We start from the raw sequence: 25,361 nt of genomic DNA on the forward strand, positions 1-25,361 counted from the left end.
GAGTGGGTGTGGACAAGGTGGGCGGTGGACATAGGATCAAGATGCATTTCCCCCCTATTTTCTTTCCACAGTTCTTTAGTATAACCATTTTCCTATCTCTCCTACCAGATATTACTGGCAAACATTTATTACTTATTCTTCATACTCTACTAAACTTTTTATTTCTAGATTTATACCCCATTGTTTAATAGTAAATTGTTTTTCCAGGCAGAATAGCATAAATAACATGATAATACAAGATCTAACAGTGGAGGTGAATTTCCAGGATAGTAAATAGAAATGTCTGTCAATTATAGATCGTTGATTGTAGATTAAATGGATTTACAGTATGTAAAATCTGACATTAAACTGTAGCATTAACATAGGATGTTGCTTGTTTTCTATCCAGATCCGGCACTTACTTGAGGTAACATAATTGTAATCCAGTCCAATCCAGTCCTCCTGCAGCACTCTGCTGGCCAAAAACGGGCCGTGCAGAGGTCCCGCATGGCCTGTTTTTGACCAGCAGAGTGCTACAGGAGGCCGGGGAGGCCAAAAACATGTCATGGGAGTGGGTGGCACATGCATCCTTCTCCCCTGGTGGCCTATTTTGGTTGGCAGAGGCACCGCAGGCCGGAACTTTGATATTTCCAGGCCAGCCCCATGGCCAGATTTAAGCACCTGGTGGGCCAAATCCAGTATGCAGGCCTTGAGTTTGACACCCCTGCTCTATCTGATCTTACTGGACAGGTAGAAACTACTGAAGCTAGGTGGACCCTCAAAGAACCTAGCTTATTCAATAGGGCTTTACAGGTGATAACCAGCACCTAAAATTGCACTTGAAAATAACTGGCAATAAGTACGGCTCACAAAGCATCAGTGATACATTGGCATAATGTGATCTGCTCATCGTTGGCTATGTTGCTGTCATTTTATTATTAAGGGGGAATCAACTGAGTCTTAAGGATCTGGCATCATATTTTCCTAAATTCAGTGAATACCAGAATGTAAACCTGAAACAGTTTAATTTTGTTGAAGCTGTTATATCTCATAGAAACATCTGAAGATAAAAGAGTGCAAGTTAGTATACTATTTTGAATTTTGGAGGAAGTGCATTTAATTTCAGTAATATTAAACTGATGTAAAATGACTTCACATAGCCATAGAACTATTTAAAACTACAGTATTGCTATGAATAAAAAGGTGTAGAGGGAATAGGAAAGAGAGGGTGTGGTAATATTTATTGCCTGTTGTATGTTTCAAAAGCAAAAGTGGAAAACCTTTGAAATGTAAACTACTAGACTTGAATTTTGAGAGCACTGTTAAATTTTGCTGTGGACTTGAAAAGGAAATGTCTTCAGTGCCAGCTATATACTGTGTTTAGACATGCAATAATAAAGGTTTCTTTATTTAAATTCACATTCATGTGCAGAAATAGTGGTGATCTTGAACATAGAACTCTTTGGAATTGTCCTTGAGCAGATGCTACAGAGGGACTGAATAGATATGCTTCACTCCCTATCAGCAAGAAACGCTGACACAGTTTGAACAGCTTCTCAATGACGTCTCCTTTCAAATGTTCTGTACCAACAGCTGCAGGGAGCATCTGCCTGCACGTTCCAAGCATCCCCATTTCCCTTTGCAATGTGCCACGGAATCTCAAATTTACTAACCAGAAAACAGTAAACAAAAGCATCGATAGATGGAAAGCTGCAATCCTGTGCCTAGTTCTGATATTATGTCTCTTGAACAGTTGATAAATACCACTGTTACTGATGTGGAAAACACTGCAGAATAGATTCTTAGTGTACAAATATATTTTTATTCCCACATGTATACTTTTCTGTTTCCAGGATAATCACATTAATTCACACTAACATGTAGAAAAAAAGAAACAATGACCACTAGATTAAATAACTAAAAATGGGGGAAGGGAGGACAAATGTAAATTAGCCAAATCACACTTCTACAGGTAGGAAACACTTCTGTAGTCTCATCTCCTAAATTTTTTACAAATTTAGGATAAACAAAATAGAACTGCTGTTTTTGTCTTCTTTTGAAGGCTACATGGACCTCTAACCTGATTTAGTTTGACAATTTCTTGCATTCTCAGGTACACTCTGATGGCAACTCCATGTTCAGATTCAGTCCACCTCTAAATAATAGTTTGCCATGGAGGGTGGCTTATAGAAGAATTGCTTTGTCTATCTTTCCTCCAAGAATCTCAGGATAGCAAAAATGCTTTTCTCTTCCTAACCTCAACATTTATCCTCACAACTGCCTACTGAGATAGTTTAATTGGTATCCCCCCCCAATATATGCATTACCTGGACTTTTCTGAGGATGCCCCCAGCAGCTGCCAGCAAACATGAATAATTATTTGGTATTTTAACCTCAAAGTCGAAAGCAGATTTCCATCGGAAATAAAGACTTGCACCATAACTTCATTTGTGCTGTTTTTATTCTCCTTTTAGTATTTGTAAATACGCGTAATATACGATAGGCGGTCATTTTCCAGGGGGAAAGAGAGGGATCCAATTGCCCTTATGTACCTCGGCATAAGCACCGAATCGCTACAGCATTAATTATGGTGTATTCTTATCTCTGTGGCGGCGGCTGGTGGTGGGGGAGGCTGGCAGCAACAGGGCAATTTTGAGACAAGACCCAGCTAAATGAGCACAAACTAGGAAATCTCTCTATGTGGAAAAGCTTCCGCCTTCATTCAGAGGCAGATTGGGCTTAATTAAGACAGAGAGTCAAACCTTTCCAGGCTTGCCTTGTCATCTTTTCCACGTCTCTCCCTCCCTCACACCAGCCCCCCTTTTTACGTGTGAACATAACTCTGCGTTGCGTGTGTCTACTATTTATAAGTCGAATACATACCTAAGGAAAATCTGACGTGCGCGTCGTGACTTCCCGCGCGAGGAGGATTGCCCAGGGAATCGCTTTGTGTGTGTGAATATGCGTGTCTTGTGGTGTGTGGGTTGAAAACACGACTGTAACGATTAGAGGGGCTCATTGACATTTCAGCGTGACCGTTACTATTTTCTTCGTGCGCCTCGTGCGTTGGGGAGGGGGGAAGCTTCGTGAGGAGGAGGAGGCGTTCGCGCGCCGAGAGACACGAAATGGGGTGGGGGGGCTCGAGGAGGCGGAGGAAGCGCGAGCGCGCGGCCGCAGCCGAGGCCTCCACTGAGGGCAAGTGAGGACAAGGAGGCGCGCGCGCGTTCTGGCCAAGGCGGACACAGATCCGGGCCCGCTTTTTTTAAATATTTATTTTTAAATTCGCTCCCGACACTCGCGCTCTTTTTTTTAATCCACTGAGACTCCTCCTTAGCGTACATAGGGGGAAAAAAAACCAAAAGCCTGGATGTGGAAGAGCGAACGAATGTGTGAAAGGAGCGAGGAGGAGGGAGTTGGGAGAATAGAACGTGAGGTAGGACGAAGGCAGACGTCCTTCCTTTTATCTTGGCGCCGCGCGCCTTTTCGTCTGAGTTCTGCGCGTGCGCCCCTCCTTCCCCCCATCTCCTCCCTCCCCTTCGCCCAGGCTTCTCTTTCGAATAATTCACTTACATCTGGGACGTGCGTGCGTACCCTTAAGGAGCACGAGTGCGTGCGTGCCAATCTCCTCCCCCCCGCCCCTCGTCGCGCACGACGTCGGCTCCCCCCTCCCCCCGCCTTTCTACGTGAAGCTATAATTTTTCTTCAAGAGTGGTGGAGTGAAGGACGTAAGACGAGCAATAAAAGCTGCACTTGATACATTTTGGGTTGACGTTCTCCGCCCGCACGGGTTTTTTTAAAATTCTTTTTCTTTTTTTAAAAAAAAAATATAATTGCCCTCCCTCTCCCTTCTCGCTGTTAACCGTCATCGCCCTCATCATTACCACCACCTCCACTGGGCGGCCCCTGGCTTTTGACGCCGGCGGGGGCGGCCCAAGATGGCGGCGGCGCGGCTGCTGCTGCTGCTGCTGCTATTGCTGACGAAAAGCCCGGCCCGGCGCGGGCGACAATAGAGAAGAGAGAGCGCGTGAAGGGAAGGAGCGGCCGCTCGCTCGCGGGCTGGTCCTCCTCAGCCGCCGCCGCCGCCGTTTCGCTCTCCGCCGCCCTGCCGCTCTAGCATGGTGCGGGTCCGCCGCCACTTGCTCCCTTTGGCCGCCCCGAGCTGACCTATCCTCTCACTGAGGCTCTGCTCTGCTCGCTCTCTTCCGCCGCCAGCATGGGCGAGAGGTTGGAGCTCAGGCTGAAGTCGCCAGTGGGAGCGGAGCCGGCCGTCTACCCCTGGCCCCTGCCCGTTTATGTGAGTGTGCGGGAGAAGGAGAGAGTCGTCCTTGGGCGCCCCGGCGGGGGGGAGATGAAGGGGATCGGGGTGTCACGGGAATATTGGGGGGGGTCTTCCGAAGGAGCAGGGAGTCCCAGGAGGGTTACTTTTATGGGCACGGTAGGAAATGAGAAAGAGAAGTGCCCTTTTGAGAGAGAGAAAGAGAGATGGGGAGCCCTGCGGGAATAATTTTAGTAAAGTAGAAAGGAATTTGGAAGAGGAAATTAACCTGGAAAGGAGGGGGGGAATGCAAAGGAAAAATCCGGGTACGATTATTTGGGTGTCATGGATGGGACGTCTGCTGGGAGTGATTAGAAATAAAGGGGGAGAAAAGTTTGAGAAAGGTGCCGAGTGGGAATCGCAAGGGTTTATTTTTAAATTATTATTATTATTTTTTAGACGAGGGGAACTGGGAGGCTGAATTGAACCGAAATCGGGTGTGAGGTAGCCTCGTGGAAAAGAACCACAAGAGTGTTGTGTGTGGAGGGGAGAGCGAAATAATGTGCTGTCATTGTAGCGAGGTACCTTAGGAAAACGGAGTTGGGGAGGATTGACAGGCAGCTGTTTGGTGTCACTTCGCCCAGGTTTTCATTTAAGATTATATGGAGGGAATCGAGCCCGTGAGAATTGCCTTTTGAATTCCTGCTAAACGGAAAATGGAAAGGTATTTTGTGCTGGGGAAATTTAGTAACATTTATTATAGAATAATAGGTGCAAAGACACCCCCCCCCCCCCGGTTTGGATGCATTATGGGGCTGTTATGTAAGGCATAGGAAATGGGGGAGACCTGATTGCATTGTGATAGAAAAACTGAGGGGTGCTTGAGGAACCCTTGTTCCCTCCCTTCTAGTTCCTTTTATTTCTAAAGAAAGAGGAAATAATCATGAAATTTCACCTTTGATATTTTCTGCTCATCTATCTGCACCATCTTTTCTCATTCTCCCAGATTTTTATGTCCCAGGCACTCGTCCTGGCTTGACCTCAAAACCTAAGTTCTCAACCGTCTTCTAAACCAGATATATTTGGAGTTGTCCTCTAGTTACATTGCTGCCAATTTTTTTTTCATGCTAGTACAGTATGTGTTCTGAAAATGTACTGTTTTCTCTTCGACTTTCCTTTCTCAGACTTTAGGTTTTCCTTTTGATTGATCACCTTAGTAAAAACTTCCTTTCATTCTTAACACATTTATAATGCTTTTTACAATTTGCTATCACAATCTGTATGCAATAGATTCTAATGTGCATACTTTACAAAGAAATTAGACAATGTAGAATAAGCATGTTTATCCTTATCAAGGTTCAAAAGATAAACTGTCTTAAAGGTAGCAAATTTCTTGAATGTCAATTTTTGGATGCAATTATGAGGGAGGGTCTTTAGGATTATTGAAAACATTTTATCAAACTACTGGCTGCATTCAGAATACATATGACATTTAAATGTGTTGTGTGAACTCTGCCTTGTATGTTATGGGAATTTAGGAAATAGAATTTATTTAATCTTTAATACTGTAGTTCAGTTAATCAAGACTGTGTGTGACAAACAGCCACCTTGGAAAATAGGTTGATGGATTTGATGAAACTTTGGTCTATTCTTTCGAACTATCTCTTACATTCTGCTGAAAGTACTGTATTTTATATATTTTGTGTTCTTGATGCCACCTTTGCAGTCTTTATTTCTTGTTTGTAATAGTATTGCAAAGTTGGAATCAACTTTAAAGGTCATCTAGTCTTAACTTAATGTCTTGATGAATTCAGGTTTATGATATGCAGAAAGAGCTGCATTCCTGCATTCAATGTTGCTTTTCCATTGCCTTGGGACTTATTTTATTCTTTTATTCTCACTGCTATTGTGAGAATCTATTTTCAGAGAAGGAGTGTCCTCCTTACAATTCAACTGTTGCCTGTCAAACTCTGGAATTTGCTTTAGCCCCCAAATCCTTAGTTGACCCACAGATAGCTGGCCTCCCTCAGGACACTGTTGTTGCTTTCTTGGTTCTCTGCCAACTCGTTGGTATTCCCCACCCTGTCACTTTAAAAAAAAAACTTACAAACATTCCTTACATCCCAGGCCAGCCATTTTAAAATAATCCTACTTTTCCTGTTGTGGGTGACTCATTACTTGCAGATACTCCCTGTCCACACCCAAACAATATTTGTTCCATTCTGTTCCACCCTCCCTGTCTTTTCTACACTCCATAATCTCTGTCTGTAGCCCTACTCAACAGTCTCATGTTTTATATTTTCATGATGAATTACTATTGATTAAAAACTTATCTCTTTTTCTCTTTTCTTTTTCTAAGCACTTTAAATAACCAGACCGTGGGTTTAAATCACACAAGAAGGGTTGTAATTTGGAATGAATGTGTCTATGAATTAGAATGTTTGTATAAAGACTAGGATATTATTTCTACTCTAGATAACAGAGTTCTGAGGAGGTAGAAGACTGATTATAACTAAATAAAATAATTGGAATATTAATTAGCTTATCCTTTACTTCCTTTCTTCAGGTGTACATTTTTGGAATTGCTTTGGACTGAAACATAGAAGAATCTGTAAAGTTAACTTTCTGACTGTACTGAATGAGGAATATGTTTCGTTTTCCTCTGTTTTAAAAAGGAAATGAAACAGTAGTGGGAGGAGGAAGATAGAACTGAAACCTAAATAAAGAATTCTTTGCAAATTTCCCTTTCCTCTATTTAGTGATAAATGCACAAATTGATTCTTCTTAATTCTATAGTTACAGTCCGTATTTGGTTATTGCACACATCAGTGATGACGCTACATTTTATTTTTGTAATGCCTTAGCTGCATAATATTTTACACATTTCACAAATTTTGGCTAACCCTTTCTAATGAATCATTGTGTTTTGTAATGATGTGGCCCTGGGAAATGACAGTTATGAATATAGAATATGTTTGTGGGGGTGTCAGAAAGAGAGAGAGTGTGTGTGTGCGCGTATGTGTAAATCTTCACAAACTTGCAATAGCATGTGTTTGCTATCTTAGCAGGGGTGGGGAATTGCATTCTTGTTAAAGAGTGGGACTACAAGCATTAAAAAAAACTTGGCATGGAACTGTTTGGCTATTCTTGCACTGTGTGGCATTTCTCCATTTGTATTCCATATTTCACAGTGTAAAGGAAGTAGGCTGTACAATATATTGAATTTGACTGATGCAGATTAGAACTGGGCATCTTTTTTTGGATCAGGGGAGGGACCATAGCTTTTCTTCCTACCAGCTGGTCAAAAATGGCTATCTGAGGCATTACTGGAAGTGGTGGACTGAAAATGTTCAGTCTGATTTTTACCTTGGGAAGGGTTTAAGAGTAGGAATGGGAAACATACTGCTTCAAAAAGGCTACGTGTTTCCATTTTCAACCAAAGAGCCACCCGGGTTCAAAGTTGAGCGAAAGCCATGCTGCTACCCTAAATGAGGTATTTTGCTGTTGAATTTCAGTGACCTGAACTTGAGCTGCCAGAAAGTCACATGGTATGGGTATTTCTACTGCATTTCAGCAGATGATATGAGGAATTACAATAGCATTTTTTGTGGAAAGATGACTAAATTGTGCTATCATTGGCCTTATGTCATCTTGGGTCCTCAGTTATCTGATTTCTAAAAACTTCCTGCTTATTCAGAAGGATGAGCTATTTTTGACTGCCATTCCCAGAGACTATGGGGCCTGCAATTGTTCATGTGGCCTTTACTGCTTGGCCAGCTCCATTTCTCTCTCTCTCTTTCTCTCTCTCTCTCTCTCTCTCTCTCCTCTCTCTCTCTCTCTCTCTCTCTCTCTCTCTAGAGAGAGATGGAGAGAGAGGTGCATCCATATCTAATGAGGTTTTTTTTAAACTTTACTTTTAATTTCAGTATAAAGCCTACAGTAATTGCTTATCCACCTTGCCTATAATCCTAAATAAGTGTACATGGGAGTAAGTGCTATTAAGCTCTGCAGATCTTAATAGGCATGTAGTACATTAGAATCTTTATTGAACACTGGAATCATTTCCTCAGAGCATATTTTGCTTAAGGTATGATCATCACAAAACATTTTCTTTCTGTACATTAGTGTTTTACTAATGTTGCTAATGTTTGAAATTTTGATTTTCTTTTTCCAAAGCTAGAACAACATATGTTAAAGGAAAATACAAGGATATACTTTTCTAAGCAAGAGGTGAAGACCCATTGCTCAGTGCAATGTAGTGAAGGAAGTCCAATTAAAAGGATCAGGAAGTAGTTAATAAAAAAAGAAACTCTTTTTTGTTGTAAAGCTGTTACCAGTCAGAAAAGACAAAATCCACTAGCTAGGCAAAATATAATCTGGCCTTGTGCACAGAAGCTTTTTCCTTCTCTAATAGATCAGGCCAGTGGGTTTATCTGATCTAGAAGCCTCCTTACTGTGATTAACATCATAGTAGGTTAGTGATATCTAGAGGACTATATTTTTCTACCCATTGCTTCCTAGAAAAAAATGAATGCAAGCATTTCAGAAGTTTATTCTCCCTTTATTCACTAAAGGTGTGAGCTGTAAAATGTCTGCTGTGCTGTGGTGCCTGCCACAAATCTCCCCCCCCCCCGCAGAATTAATATGCTTCGGTTGCTCCGTGGCAACTATCTGCAATTGGTTTGACTGGTTTTCCCACAAAATAGTTCCTACTAATGAATGGAGTGCATTCAGTGTGTAAGTCTAACTCAAGCTCTTATGGAAGTTGGTGTAGCAATGTATTAAGGACAGAATACTTATTTTATTGGGCTCCCAAGTCTTGACTGTGACAGTTCTTTTCTTAGAATCTTTTCTGAGAATCTGATACTTCTATTATGACTATTAACCTGACACATTTCAGAATCTGTTTTTCTTGTTGTAGTTGTAGTAATGTGAAGTAGTATATTGTGACAGTCCAATCCTGGTTGTCTTTATGATCACCAAATAAATCTGTAAGATCTCTGCTGAATCAGCGTATCGGGTTTCCAACAATTGGCAACCTAGATATTCTTGAAAAATTTCAAAGTCCATAGCCTACCCACTGAAATATCTGTTTATTGATTTTGGCTAATCATTACTAGCTTAAATAGTCCTCCATGTTTATTTCTTTTACTTATTTTCTTTCTTTCTACCCTGCTTTTATTATTATAAACAACTCAGGGCAGCAAACATACCCCTTTCTCCCCCTATTTCCCCCACAACCACAACAACCCTGTGAGTTGGGCTCTCATTTTGTCCAATTCATTTTCAAACCTGAGTCCTTTGTCATCACAATATCTCATGGCAGGGAGTTCCGCACTCTCGTCACCTGCCATATCTCATGGCAGGGAGTTCCTCAAAATTGTGTCAAGAAGCGTTTTCTTTCCAAATGTCAAACTCCCAGCATTTGGGAGCCTTCCCCACCCCCACCCCTTTTCCAAATTGCACTGAAATGGCTGCAGAAAGAGAGAGCAAGGCAAGCCGTTGCAGCAGAAATGTGCAAAATCTTTTTTTGGGGGGGGGGCGGGGAATAATCTTGAAAACCAAAGGAACTAGAGGAATATTGTACTGTAGTCAAATGAAGACATTATTTTTCTTTCTCTCCCCCTCCTCCTCCTCTGGTATAGAAGCTATTTGGCATCAAGGGGAAGAGGGGGTCTGCTGTGGTTTTGGAGCGTAGCTCTCTCTGACGTCAACAAAAGGCCTCTTAGTTTCACTGCTCTAGTTCTTCTTGGTTCTTCAGGCAGCCAAGGGGGAATGGCCTGTGTTATATGTGGCAGGTGACGAGAGTGTTCCATAGAAAAGGCCAGGTTTGAATTTTTTGGCAACATGACACCTCAGGAGACTGGAGAAGAAATTTCAGTTTCTTCCTTATACATGGTCCTATCTTACTTTTTTTTTTTTTTTTGCATTGCCATAAAAGCAGTTCCTGATAACAAGCCTCTTTGCAAGATGGAGCCTAAGTGTTAGCACTTATCATCTCATTTGTACCTTATATTGTACAAGACATAATACAGATCTTCCAGGTTTTTTTTAAAAAAACCCCATGTGGCAGACTATTTCTCTTAATCGTGGTGGACTCTAGCCAGATCTCCTAGATCACTGAAAAGTTTCTACCAGCTCTGCTAATGCAAGAGCTATAAAACAGAGAAGCAGCGTATTAAACTTTGGACCTTTGCTTGCCTAGCAGGCATTCTGCTACTAAGTTACCAGGAAGGATTTGTTCCTATGTTGGATTATGTCAAGTTCCAGATTCATATGAGTTATATACATAGTTATATTGGCAGTGCCTATTAGAAATTCAGTATTTTTTCCAGTGGCTAAGGATGGAATATCAATACTTTTGACCACTAGCTATCCAGAATAGCTAACTAGCTAAACCCGTGATAGAATAGAATAGAATAAAAGAGTTGGAAGGGACTTTGAAGGTCTTCTAGTCCAACCCCCTGCCTAGGCAGAAAACCCTATACTGTTTCAGACAAATGGCTATCCAACATCCTCTTAAAGACTTCCAGTGTTGGGGCATTCACAACTTCTGAAGACAAGCTGTTCCACTGATTAATTCTTCTAACTGTCAGGGAATTTCTCCTCAGTTCTATGTTGCTTCTCTCCTTGATTAGTTTCCACCCCTTGCTTCTTGTTCCACTCTCAGGTGCTTTGGCGAACCTTTTTGTAAAGGCATGCTGAAATTGTGTGCGTGCGCACTATTGCAAGCACGTGCGTGCCCACACCCACAATTCAATGCCACCAGCTCATTGAATCGTTTCCAAACTTCCAGTTGGCCCGTTGGGCCCATTTTTCACCCTCCCCAGGTTCTGGAGGCTTTCCTAAAGTCTTGGGAGGGCAAAAACACCCCCCCCCCCGGTCCTCCAGAAGGCCAAAAATCAGATGGCCGGTGCGTGCATATGTGCCAGAGCTGATGGCGGGGGTGCCATGTGGCATGCGTGCCATAGGTTTGCCATCATGGAGCTAAACTGTTTTATTATAATTGTGCTTCGTTCTTCTTTGAAAAAGCTCCTGACAGTGAATGGATCCCTTTTCTCCTCTCTCCCTTTCCTTGTGAAGTAGCATAGTTTAAGAGAGGAAGTTTAGTTGATTTTCATGGCTGCATGAAGATTTGAACAAAAGTCTCCCCTGTGGTAGCCCAACACTGGTTTTCTCTTCTGCTTCTCTCATTTTCTTAGAATTCATGTTGGATTGGAATGATGAGTAATAGTTGGGAGTTTCTTAAGAAAAAAGTTTATAAAGCCAATTTATGACTCTACATATATCCAGAGTTTATTGAATAAGCTACGTGTGCATCACAGTGATGAAAACCCGGGACTACTGCTAAAGACTGTAATATTTGCATAATTGCTTAGCTGATAGAGGGAAAAGCTGCTGGTGTCATGATTTTGGTTGTTAAGAGCTTGGGAGGAGGATGTGAGATGTGTATTCCCTTGCAAAGCTAATTAAGGCTGTGGGAGAAGGGTGTCTTGGTGTTCCAGATGCAATCCTCCCACTGGCTTTCATGTCACAGTGAAGCGTGTGTGACTCTGCCTTCCACCTTCAGGTTTCCTGAAAGGGGATGTAGAGGGTTTTTCTGATGAATCAGAAGTATTTTTGTTAAATTAGAGTAAGATGATTCTTACAGGGTTGAATAACTTCTCCATCCCCCTCAGTGACTCAGAAAATATTTTCTGAAGTTGACCTCTGGCATTCGAAACATCAGCATGTGAAATAGAAGTGGGGTTTTTTTTTTTGCTTCCTCTTTGGCCATTTGTGAAAACCTTTCATTATTGCCCCCCCTTTCCCCCCCAGACTTTTGCCAATGCTAAGCAAGAGAGATTAGAGATTATTTAGGTTCTCTATAGTCGATGGGGTTAAAAGGCTATTTTACTGAATGTCTTCTAGGACAGTAGGAGTATATATTTCTTCCACTGAGAATAGAAAAGAAAAAAGCTTTTGAGTGAAATTCAGCTTCTTGGATGCATCTGTGCAGTTTTCTTGCAGTAGTATGCAAATGGCCTGTTATTGCCTTTTTGCAGGATGTCTTTTTTTTTTAAACTTCCCAAACTAAACTATACCTCTTGTGTTGGCTTGTAGTCTCCTCTCATTGACTTTGATAATGATAGAATTTCTAATCTAATCTATTGCCTATACTGGAAAACTGGGATACATTCAGAGATACATCTCCCTTGGAAATAGCTCAGGTTGAACTGTGTAGCATAGTCAAACACTGGCACAGGAAATGTTTTATGATATTTTATATTATATCATAGCAATAGAAATAGCAGGAAACTTATGCAGGTAGTCCTTGACTTACAACAGTTCATTTAGTGATCGTTTTAAGTTGCAACCTCACTGAAAAAAGTGAGTTATGACCATTTTTCACATGACTGTTGCAGACTTGGTCACATGATCAAAATTCAGATGCTTTGGCAACTGACTCATTTATGACGGTTGCGGTATCCTAGGGTCATGTGACCCCCTTTCGTGACTTTCTAATAAGCAAAGTCAATGGGGAAGCCAGGTTCATTTAACAACCAGGTGACTAACTTAACAACTGCAGGGATTCACTTAACAACTGTGGCAACAAAAGGTCATAAAATGGGCCAAAATTTACTTAACAGATTTCTTGTTTGGGGCTCAATTGTGGTTGTAAGTCAAGGACTACCTGTATATCACCCATTCTGCTTTACAGCACTCTTTGGATGGTTTACGTCAGCATACAGTATTACCCCCCAACAACTTGGGTTCCCATTTTGCCGACTTTGGATGGAAGACTTGAGCCGGTCAGGATCAAACTCCCTGGCTGTGGACAGAGTTAGCCTGCAATACTGCATTCTAACCACTCTGCCATCAGGGCTCATAAATTGTTTTATCATAATTTTTATGTCATAAAATGTTTTATAAAATTTGCCAAATTTCATTTCCATTGGAGTCTTGTGTTTTAGATGCATTCTGTACGTTAGCTAGTTTGAGATACCTTGGATCAAAAGCTTTTGCTCTATGGTACACCATTTTGCCCAGTTAAGGATTACAGGAATCAGAATTTTAATAATATATGAATATTATCTGCTAGAACCTTTGAAAGGTGACCTTTGTACAGAGTCTATGCTTCCAAAGTTTTGCTTAACCAAAGTTTGAAGATAAGATGGATTAATTTAAATCAGAGCAATTAAAAAGTCTCATTCAAATAATAAACTAAGGCGTTGTCAGAGTTTGTTGCAGAAATAAAATCCAGAAAGGTAACTGGTTTAGCAGGATTCATTAACTTCTCTTTATATACATAATAATACATGAGACATATATACAATACCAAGAGTGGTTCTTCCATTGTGGTAGTAAAATACAAGCAAACACTGGCAGAGAGAGAACAATTTCCAGTTCCAGCAACAGACTAGTATTTAGTTCTCAGCACAGAAGTTAGCAACAAGGCTCCTGGCTGTCTCCATCAAATACTGTTTCAATTTCCAAACAGTCCCTATTGGCTGACCTGTTGCCATGTCTATCCATTGGCTGAGCTTGTTACTAAGCCCTATTCCAATTCATGAATATATATCTACACTGCTAGGATTCTAATTCTGCATTTCCTAAACTGATGGTTTCTAAAATTTGATCCAAAGCAGTGTTTGAATGATGTCTAATACATGTGGCAAAACAGAATTAAAAATGGTTTAAAAAATTTAGCCAGAATCAGAGGAGACTGCTAGAGTTATTTGTTTATTTAGATGTGTATGCTTCATGTTTCGTGTTTCTCAAAAATCCTTTTTAAAATGTAGCCGGAATTGAAGGAGACAGCTAAAGTTGTTTGTTTATTTAGATGCAAATGCCTCTAAATCCAAACAGTCCCGTGAGAACACAAACATCTCATTAGGTTTGGATGTTTTTAATGTAATTTTGTGGTAGTGTAGATATGTCCAGGGGAAGAGAATCGTATTATAGCATTGATAGGTACCATGTTACCAGTCCTTAGTTTATTGGCTCTTTAAAGCTGTCGATAATAATGTAGTGATCCACATAAAGAAAATGCTTGGGTGTTGCTGACTAAAGAATAACACATCTACCCAATATGGGAGGTTTCCAGATGACCTCCTTGTCAAGTCAAACGTTTGTTTGATAGTCTCCTCAGTTTTCCTTGTCCATTAAGCTCTCAGCCACTCATCCATGTAATATTTACATATTTAAAATGAAAGTAATATAAATCAAATATATTATTTAAAACATTGATTTTATATTAATTTCTCACTTTAATACCCATTTCAAATTTTGGAAAAAAATTACTATTTTAATATTTTGAAAATGATAGAGAACTATTTATAGTACTATCACAGAGATTTTCATGTGACTCATATCATATGCTGCTTAGTTCCAGTTTATCTGCAAGTCTTTATATACAGCTATTCACATGATTTAGAGTTATTCACAATATATGAATAGAAAGTCAGAAGGAGGAGCTAAATGTCCTGCATAACATAAAGGATGGAGATGTTTCGTGATGAATGTATCTTGTCTTTTTATGTACACTGAGAGCATCTGCACCAAAGACAAATTCCTTGTGTGTCCAATCACACTTGGCCAATAAAGAATTCTATTCTATTCTATTCTATGTTCAGTGAAGTTCCGCATAACACATAGCGAATTCAGTTCATGATTACTTTAGATAATAGTACGAAATCTGTTCTGGTTCAGAAAAAAAAGATTTTTTTGTTTTAAATTTGAAAATAGTCAAAAATATAGAGGGCTAAGAACAACATTTGGAAGCAGATTTTCCTATCAAACAAATGCCTCTTCTAACTTTCTAATATTTTAAAGTGTATTTGAATTCTTAAGCTTTTACATTTAAGTTTCTTCATATTATATAGCATTTACAACTACAATAGCAGAGTTGGAAGGGACCTTGGAGGTCTTCTAGTCCAACCCCCTGCTTAGGCAGGAAACCCTATATCAGACAAATGGCTATCCAACATCGTCTTAAAGACTTCCAGTGTTAGGGCATTCACAACTTCTGGAGGCAAGCTGTTCCACTGATTAATTGTTCTAACTGTCAGGAAATTTCTCCTCAGTTCTAAGTTGCTTCTCTCCTTGATTAGTTTCCACCCATTGCTTCTTGTTCTACCCTCAGGTGCTTTGGAGAATAGTTTGACTCCCTGTTCTTTGTGGCAACCCCTGAGATGTTGGAACATTGCTATCATGTCTCCCCTAGTCCTTCTTTTCATTAAAGTAGACATACCCAATTCCTGCAACCGTTTTTCATATGTTTTAGCCTCCAGTCCCCTAATCATCTTTGTTCCTCTTCTCTGCACTCTTTCTAGAGTCTCCACATCTTTTATACATTGTGGCGACCAAAACTTAATGCAGTATTCCAAGTGTGGCCTTACCAAGGCATTATAAAGTGGCATTAACACTTCATGTGCTTGATTCTATCCCTCTGTAGCTTAGTACTGTGTTGGCTTTTTTGGCAGCTGCTGCACACTGCTGGCTCATATGTAAATGGTTGTCCACTAGGACTTCAAGATCCCTCTCACAGTTATTACTATTGAGCAAGGTACTATCTATACTGTACCTGTGCATTTCGTTTTTCTTGCCTAAATGTAGAAGCTTACTCTTTTCACCATTGACTTTCATTTTATTAGATAGTGCCCAATGTTCAAGTTTGTCAAGATCCTTCTGTATCTTAAGCCTGTCTTCTGGAGTGTTGGCTATTCCTGCCAGCTTGGAGTCATCTGCAAATTTGATGACTTCTCCATTTATTCCCTCATCCAAATCATTGATGAAGATGTTGAAGAGTACTGGACCTAAAACAGAGCCTTGGGATACTCCACTGCATACTTCCCTCCATGTAGATGCAGTTCCATTGAGGACTACACGTTGAGTGCGGTTGATCAGCCAGTTACGAATCCATCTGGTGGTGATGCTGTCTAACCCATATTCTTCTACTTTATCTAATAGTAGGTTATGGTCTACCTTATCAAATGCCTTACTGAAGTCCAAGTAAACTATATTGACAGCATTCCTCTGGTCCACTAATTTTGTCACTTTGTAAAAGAATGCAATAAGATTAGTCTGGCATGATCTGTTTTTGACAAACTCATGTTGGCTTTGGCTATTACTTTGTTTACTTCTAAGTGTTCACTAATTGGCTGCTTGATTATCTTTTCCAGAATCTTTCCTTGTCAGGTCAGGCTGATACGTCTATAGTTTCCTGGATCTATTTTTTTCCCTTTTTTGAAGATGGGAACCACGTCAGCTCTTTTCCAGTCCTCTGGCAGTTCCTCGGTGCTCCAGGATCTCTGAAAGATATAGTTCAGTGGTTCTGAGATCTCATCTGCCAGTTCTTTCAGAACCCTAGGGTATACTCCATCCGGTCCTGCTGATTTGAACTCGTCTAGGGTAGACAGATGCTCACCATTTTCTTCCCTATTTCAATGTTCCTAATCTGATTTTTGTGGTGATGTTTTTGATAGATTGGACTGTTTTATCCCATTGTGTAAAGACAGAATTTTATTAAAAGACTCTTATGAGTCAAGATATTCCCATTTTTAATCCCATCACTGTCTTGAATTCACTAGGAATATGGAAAGCTTAATCAGATTCTATCTGTTGCTTCTATGTTTTTGAATTCAGTAAAGAGACCAGTGTTAATTTCTATTTATTTGTTACTCAAAGGGATAGATAGTTGAAATGAAAAGAACTTGTAAGTAAAAAATATTCTTTTGCATAAGAATTTTAGAAGAATCTTATTGGTTTTTTGTGACATGTAGTTTTCATTAAGAATTTTTATTATAATAGTAAAATCTAATATAAGTCAACCTTAAAGAAAAAGAAGTGAACAGTAAGGAGTAAAAAATGAAAAAAAAGAGAAAAGTGAGAATATAATAGAAGAGGAAAGAAATATATAAAGAAGTGACTTCCAACTGTCATCACAATAAATACCTTATTTTTTGAACTATAGGACGGACCAGAGTATAAGGCATACCAAGATTTCAAAGAGGAAAACAAAAAAACTTTTTGCTGTCCCCAGCCCCAGGACCACTCTGCAGCCCTCCCAAACCCTTTGCGCACCTATTTTTTTTCAAAAAACGGGCTCGTTTTTGGCGAAAACAGGAGACATGGGGTGGAGTTTCGGGATACCAAAAATGGCTGTATTCGTGTATAAGACACACCAACATTTCCACCCTCTTTTGGGGGAGGGGAGTGCGTCTTATAGTCCGAAAAGTACGGTATAAACAAATTTAGTGACTTTTCACCTCCTCCAAATTGACAAACATTTATCTCTTCATTCCATATCCCTTTTCTTATCTATAAACAAATCCTGGTGTTAGCAGAAAATCCATAAAGGGTTGCCAGAAGTTATAACATCTTGTTTTAATCTTGATCAAATAAACCAACTTTATATTCTTTTCTGTTATTTCTAAAAGGCTTGACCTATAGTTTATTAAAATATTGTTGTAGTTTCTCTTCATTTCTTCTTTGTTGCATCACATATAATTTTTCAAGGCTCTAACATGCCTCTTTTGTAAATCCAGTAGGAAAAAAATTACCCAAATCACTCTTTTGATTTGTTTTACATCTGTTATTTCTTCAATAATGTAGAAACATATTATTATTGACATTGTTGATATTGTGATTGCTATTTTCCGATTCCCTTCTTCAAAGTCTCCTTCAATATTTTAATTTTTAAACGTTTTACAACATTTTATAAGCTTATACCTAAAAATGTTAATTCCCTTAGTATCCAATTTTTGAAATCCTGAAATTGCTTATCTTTGTTTTGTCTTGTAAAAAACGAAACAGAATCTATTTTTCATGAGAAGCTGCTTGTTCTTTAGAATTAATCCAAAATCTTATGAAAAAGCTTCAATACTCTAATTTTACCTGTACCCCTTAGTCAATTTATAACTTTCTAAGATTAAAATCTTATTTAGGTTTTTGCTATTTATTTCAGTCTCTTTAAATATATGTTTATTATTATTATTTTAATTCAGGATTAAAGTTTCCTGGACATTCACCAGGTGTTTTCAAACTAGTTGTTCTCTAATAGCTTAGAACCAATTAATAAGCAGAAAGTGAGATCCGTGAACTTCAGTATCCTTTAAAACTCTCTATCTTGATTGTAAGCAAGAAGGAAGATCCCTTTGTCTACCAGCAGTCAATCCAGGGAAAATTGCTATCCTATGGTCTCCTCATGAGGAGTAGCTGTTTGAAGTATATATGGGATATCTCCTGCCCTCTGTTTATCTGAATAGGTTCCAAGGAGCCAATCTACCCACCAATTCCTTGGTCTTTGCTGCAGTCATTGGCTCCGCATCTTCAGTTCACCCTACTTTCCCCAGAAGCCATGAAGAATCTTGTTGATTTTTACTAAGGATCTAACTAATTTATATTTCTGCTTTCCACAATTAAACAGATGCCCCCAAAGGCCCCAAGAAGGACATAAATTGCTGTCTTTCCTTAGCATCTAGAAATCAGAGATTGGCTGCTTCTAAAAATGAATGTTCTATAGAGCAGGGGTCCCCAACCCTAGGCATGTGGACTGGCACTGGTTTGCAGCATGTCAGAAATGAGGCTGCACATATGAGCAAAGCCCCATCTGTGCATCCGTGGCATATAGACAGTGCGCAAAGCCATCCCTCTTCCCCCGGTTTGCGGAAAAACCTCTCTTCACGGAACCTGGCGCCCAAAAAGTTGGGAGCCACTGCAATACAGATATCATGGCAAGCATTGGTTTCTACTCTTGCATATTACTATATGAAATACTTATTTTTGGACATGTTGCATACAAAATTTGAAGATAAACTATTCTATATATATATAGATTTCGTTGTATTTATCTTGTACAATGACTATAAAGGATATAGATAGATAGATAGATAGATAGATAGATAGATAGATAGATAGATAGATAGATAGATAGATAGATAGATAGATAGATAGATGATAGATAACCTTTATAGTCATTGTACAAAATAAATACAATGAAATTGGTTTTAGCCCACTGGTGCAATCCATAACAACAAATACAAATAACATAAATAGTATAAAGAATAAAATGCAAGTAATTAGGGGAAAAGAAGAAAGAAAAAGAACAACTAGTCTTATATTTCTGCATGTGCTTGGAGTGATTGTGGCTGTGTTTAAGAGTCTGACAGCCCAAGGATTTCCTTTTTTTTCCCAAAAAAAATTTAGCTAGCTGGAATGAAATAAAATTGGCCTATGGATTTGAAGGGATCGACTTCCTTCCATTTTGGAAGTGGAACTAGCTCCTCTGTTCTGCTGATACCAAATGCAACTGGTAGTATTTTACATAGCTTTCATCATTCTGTGGTGCCCAGAGATAGGATTGCAGTAGGTTAATCTGGTGTTGAGTAGAAGACCCAAAAGGAATACTTTTCACACAAATATTGGGGAGAAATACGAAGCATAGAATTTGTGTTGTGTTATTCTTGATAAAATGTTTTAATGAAGGAGGTTAAGTTTCCTTTCTCTGCATTTGCAAACGATGTTTATTAAAGCAAATGACTCTTGTACTGACAGCCAACGTAGATGATGTCACTTCCTAGATGTCCTGAAGCCACCTCTTTCTGTGTTTTTTTTTTCTGTTGTTTCAGGACAAACACCATGATGCTGCTCACGAAATCATTGAGACAATTCGGTAGGTGTTAAGGCAAATATGCACTACAAATTTTCTCTCCCTTACGTGTTCTTTCCAGGGCTGCATCTCAAAACAGCAAGTGAGTCTTCTGATAGGGAAGAGATGAAGAATGGAAGCTTGGTTCTTGTTAGGATTCTATACTTGGTGTGTAATCTCAAATTCCCATGATATGGTATGCTTTTCCAGACAGACTTAAAATAACCCATTTCTGGGTTCCATTAAAACAATGAAACAAACGAATATAAGATACACAGGACACATAGTGCAGTGAGCCACTATTTTGTAACCCTGGTTTGTTGGCTGGATTCACCCATGTTACCAAATCATAAATTATGGTGAACAAACTATTTGACCAAGTCACACAACCTCCTAATTCAAAACCAAATCCCATTCTGATGTCAGAATGGAACCACTTGCCGCAGGACAATTCAACAATTCAATTTAATTATTTAAAACAATTTAAAAAATATTTTAATTTTTCTGATTCACATTTCATTTTTTCCTTCCTTGGGCATCTTTTCTTTAATGATTGTATTCCACTATTTCTTTGATATTAGTGTAAAACATGTTCCACAGCAAGTTGGCCATGGTGAGTTGTCCCGTGGCAAGTTGTCATATACCCTCTGATGTTCTTATGTTGCGTGCATCTAGTCACAGATTGACTTACCATAAGGGGGACTATCCCGGTGGAAGTGGTTAATAGATTAGCAACCAATTCCCCCCTCCTCCTCCCACCCTCCCCATATTTTAATTGGGCACAGTATTTTAATCTTCACAGTATTATATTTATGTCTTTTAGTTTTTGTGTCAATTTTATTTTTTTAAGATTGTAAGCCGTTCAGAACTACCCTGTGGTATAGTGGGCAGCCAGTACATTTTACAAACAAACAAGCAGATAAATAAGGCAGCCTCTTAATTGCAGCCATAGAGTTTCCAACAATAGTCTTTCACATCACCTGCAGTCTGATTCTTATAACTGGATTTGTCAGGGATTGGACCAGGAATTCTCCAGTGCTTTCCAGTGCCAAGAATAACAGCATATCAGTGCACAGGTTCAAAGGTGTTCATGTACCTCAGTTACTGCAGCTACTAGTGAGGAAGATGATGCAATGTGTCACCTTGGTTTTTCCCTCAGTAATTATAGCTGTGCATCTACTTTGGGAATTGGATAGTAGGCAATGGACTAGATTCTCTGTAACCCAGCTTAGCATACATTGCTTGCAGTTTATCCTTTTATCCTAGGGCATAGGAAGGCATGGGATCTTTGTTCGTTTTTCCTGTTTGTGTAGGTCTGGATGCTGACAATATTTCTAACTAGTCTGCAGGTTACTGAACTGTGCTGTGTTCTGACTGAAAACGTGCATTAAAATCAGGTTTAACCTGTCCTCCAAACAACAGATTTATTACTGTTATGTGTGAGACCTACAAAGCTTGAAATACGTTCACTGTAAAGATTATCACACTCTAGATGTATAGAGCTCCAAAGAATGGAGGCCTTGAACTCTGGTGCTAGAGAAGACTCTTGCAAGTCCCTTGGACTGCAAGGCAATCAAATCGGTCAGTACTAGAGGAGATCAACCCTGACTGCTCTTTAGAAGGCCAAATCCTGAAGAGGAAACTCAAATACTTTGGCCACCTAATGAGAAGGGAGGACTCACTGGAGAAGAGCCTAATGCTGGGAAAGATGGAGGGCAAAAGAAGAAGGGGACGACAGAGAATGAGGTGGCTGGATGGAATCACCGAAGCAGTCACTATGAGCTTAAATGGACTACAGAGGATGGTAGAGGGCAGGAAGGGCTGGAGGAACATTGTCCATGGGGTCGCGATGGGTCGGACGTGACTGCAACAAACAACAAGATGTATAGGATCAGAGCAGATCCCTTTGTAACTTTTGCAGACAGTTGATTATTTTCTCAGAATTAGGTTTAGAAAAATGAAATTTCTCTAAAAGGACATTCAGAAAATAGAGGAAAAAAAGTTTTGAGAGCACATTGAAATAATTAGGTATGAACTTAATACATTTAAAACATATAAATGTAACTTAAAATTAATGCCTCATTGACATACTTATGAAATTTACAGAATAAGTTACAGTCTACATTTCTTTTAATGGTGCTTATAATTTGAGCAAAACACAATAGCAACCTTAAAACTATGGACATTCTATTTTTGTTCAGAAAAGAGAAAAAGTGTGCAATGAACTACTGCATCATTTTTAAAGACCTTAAGTTTTACTCTTGGAGAAATAGGGATAAATAAAAGTTGAAAAAAATTACTTGTTTTGTATTAAATATATAGATACAGTTTAAAGGGCTAAGAACATATTTGATGTATTTCTGTATTCACAAATGATCTTTGATGCTTATTTATATGAATTCCTGTATGCTAGACATTTTCAGTAAATATTAACATATCTGGTCTTTGGGGCGACAAATTCTCATCAGCATTAATGCACATATGTGTGCCTGCCTGTACATGCACAGCACACGTACCTATCCATACACAGTCCTTTGGCAGGCACATTACTATTGATAGCAGGACTTTCTCTACTAGCCAGTGAAAACAAGACTGAGATTTTGTTTCAAAAAGAGGAAACCATGAAAGATAGTAGTGTAGCATGTTGCTTTGAAAATTAATTGTGCCAGAAAAGATTCAGTCCTTCATGTATGGGAATTATTTCACCTTTAGTCCAATAGTTTGATTTTAGTAGTGCAGTCATTGTCCTAAATAGCTGCTCAAATAATCTTATCTGGATTCTACCAGAAACCTCCTCCTATCTATGCCCCTTGAAGTAACTCTATTGCATTAAGTAGCATTCTCTCAAAGACCTCATTGACTCTGTTATGAATAACAAATGGCTATCTTGTAGAAAAACCACTAAATCTAAGCCTTCAGATAACTCCTTTCTTTGGCTCAGTGGGATGTGGTTTTAAGTTTCTTGGGCAAAGCAGCATTGCCTCATTCCTATTGTGTTGATGTAACACAGAAGATAACAAACTTTTATGGAACCCTCAAGTGAAGAATAAGCTGCAAATTACCTTGCCCAATAACAGCCCCTCTGTCTGACACAATCTAGCTATTTAAAATATTATCAATTTTTGAGGTTCAGGCTTATCAAGATAGAAAGGATATGGACTTTCTACTAGGAAGAAAGCATAAACATAGGTACATCTAAGAGTTCCTTGCCTAAGTCTTCCATGAGCCAGTTTGGTTTAGTGGTTAAGGCTCCAAACTAGAAAGCAGGAGATCATGAGTTCTAGTCCAAACTTATCCATGAATGCCAGGGTTTTTTTGGGGGGGGGAGGGACTTTGAGAGCCAGTCCCTTTCTCTCAGCCCAAACCACCTCTCAGGTTTGTTGTTATGGGGAAAATAGGAGGAGGAAGGCGTATTAGGCATGTTCTCTGCCTTGAATTATTTGTGGGATTATAAATGTGAGATAAGGGACGTGGTGGCTCAGAGGCTAAGACGCTGAGCTTGTCAATCAGAAAGTTTGGCGGTTCGAATCCCTAGGGCCGCGTAACGGAATGAGCGCCCGTTACTGGTCCCAGCTTCTTCTAGCAGTTTGAAAGCATGTAAAAATGCAAGTAGAAAAATAGAGACCACCTTTGGTGAGAAGGTAACAACGTTTTGAGCGCCTTTGGCGTTTCGTCATGCCGGCCACATGACCATGGAGATGTCTTGGGACAGCACTAGTTTGGCTTTGAAACAGAGATGAGCATCGTCCCCTAGAGTCGGGAATGACTAGCACATATGTGCGAGGGGAACCTTTACCTTTATTTTTACCTAAATGTAGGATACAAATAGATAAAATAAATAATAACTATGTATGATATGGGTCAAAGAAGGGAGATATGATAGAAATATTAGTTTCCCTTTTTGGAAAATTCTCTATGTACTTCAAGAAATATCACAAATCATGGCTTAGCTAATAAACCAGGATTGGTAGCTTACTGTGCTCAAAGCCAGTCACAATGGTCTCTCCAGAAAAGGAATAGTAATTTATGTGTTTGCCTCTTATCTCACTCTATCTTATTTTGATATCACTTCTTTCCAATGTGTTAGCCTGGTATCTCCAGGCTGAAAAAAGCCACCGCTTTCCAGACTCTGCATCAGTAGAATACAACTCATATTGATCTTTAATAAAGCTTCCATTGATGTTAGAGGGTCCACCTATATGAGCTGTTTATCTTGGTGTTTTTTTTTAAGGACTAGCTGTTGGGGAGCAAGGATAAAGTGCTTATATGCAATTGCAGGTTTTTTTTTTCCTGCGATAAGTTATTGCTTGCCAGGATAAACATCTGTCTTTGCTGATGGCGATAAGTGAACATTTTCTCCCTTTCAATTTAGAGTTCTCCCAGTGAATAACTATCATTTTAGTTTCTATTGCCCCAGTTCTTCAGCCTTTATAGTACAGGCAGTCCTCAACTTTACGACTACCATTGGCCCCCCAAATTGTGTTGTTAAGTTGATAGGTTAGTAACCCAGTTGTTAAATGAACCTGCCTTCCCCATTGGCTTTGTTTGTGAGAAGGTCACAAAAGGTGATCACATAACCTTGCTATACAGGAATGATCATAAGTATCGAACCAATTACCAGGCATCTGAATTTTGATCACATGATCATGGGAATGCCGCAAAGGTTGTAACTCTGAAAAACAGCCATAAGTCACATTTTTCAGTGCTGTTGTAATTTTAGCAATATTTTCAAGCAAATATAGCAAATATTGCTATTGCTATTGTTGTAATTTTGAATGGTCACTAAATGAACTGTTGTAAGTCAAGGACTACCTGTATTTAGCATTGCCGTTTTATTGCAGCATTGCAAAAAAACATAAAATGTTGTAAGCATCAGAAGGGAGGAGCCATACATCAATAGTTAACATTTGCTCTGAATGACGAAGTCAGTCCAAAATGGTAATCCCTGGCATCTCCAATTCCAAGGCTTTCGGTGGTGATGAAAATGCCATTTAGTACTGTCGGATTAGACAATGTTGGTCTTAGTGGACTTACATTGTATTGCAACATTCTTCTTTGAAAGAAGTGAGAAAAACTGAGCACTTAATATTGCAGGTTGCTTACATTATTCTTCATGGATGTTGTTAAGGAGGGTTCCTGAAATAATAAGCATAAAATAGATTAGTAGAAGATCCCACCTCCACCTCATCTATGCACTGGTTCTTTTGATCTGTTTTTAACTTTTGATGAGTGATGATGTAATGTTTCAGTAATTATTTTATTCTATTAATTATGGTGTTGTAAGCTGCCCAGAGTTGCTTGATAGAAAAATGGGCAGCAAACAAATTTCATTTTAAAAAAAACCCAATTAAAAAAAGTTTTAATTACCTTAAATTTATTTCTTGGAGACTTGAAAATAGCCATTATGCTGAATACCTGAGAAGAATATTTCTTTGCTCCAGTTGAATAAATGTTTTTTTTCTTTTTCTCAGACCGCCAGGGAACTGCAAATGATGA

At 39.3% G+C, this 25,361-nt stretch overlaps 1 protein-coding gene across 4 annotated transcripts in view; it reads left to right on the forward strand.

Moving 5' to 3' along the window:
• The first annotated feature begins 3,870 nt into the window (after positions 1-3,870).
• The window catches only part of DOT1L (DOT1 like histone lysine methyltransferase), a 94,744-nt gene continuing 73,253 nt past the window's right edge, over positions 3,871-25,361 (forward strand). For 2 of the 4 annotated variants that reach the window (XM_032210293.1, XM_032210447.1), the window contains exons 1-2: positions 3,871-4,273; positions 19,846-19,889. In XM_032210293.1, the coding sequence (XP_032066184.1) occupies positions 4,193-4,273; positions 19,846-19,889 (125 nt within the window). In that variant the 5' untranslated portion in view covers positions 3,871-4,192. The remainder of the gene's footprint in view (positions 4,274-19,845; positions 19,890-25,361) is intronic. The other 2 variants (XM_032210623.1, XM_032210375.1) reach the window with 2 other exon arrangements.

The sequence above is a fragment of the Thamnophis elegans genome, chromosome 1 (assembly GCF_009769535.1).
Source record: "Thamnophis elegans isolate rThaEle1 chromosome 1, rThaEle1.pri, whole genome shotgun sequence".
Classification (NCBI taxonomy): Eukaryota; Metazoa; Chordata; class Lepidosauria; order Squamata; family Colubridae; genus Thamnophis; species Thamnophis elegans.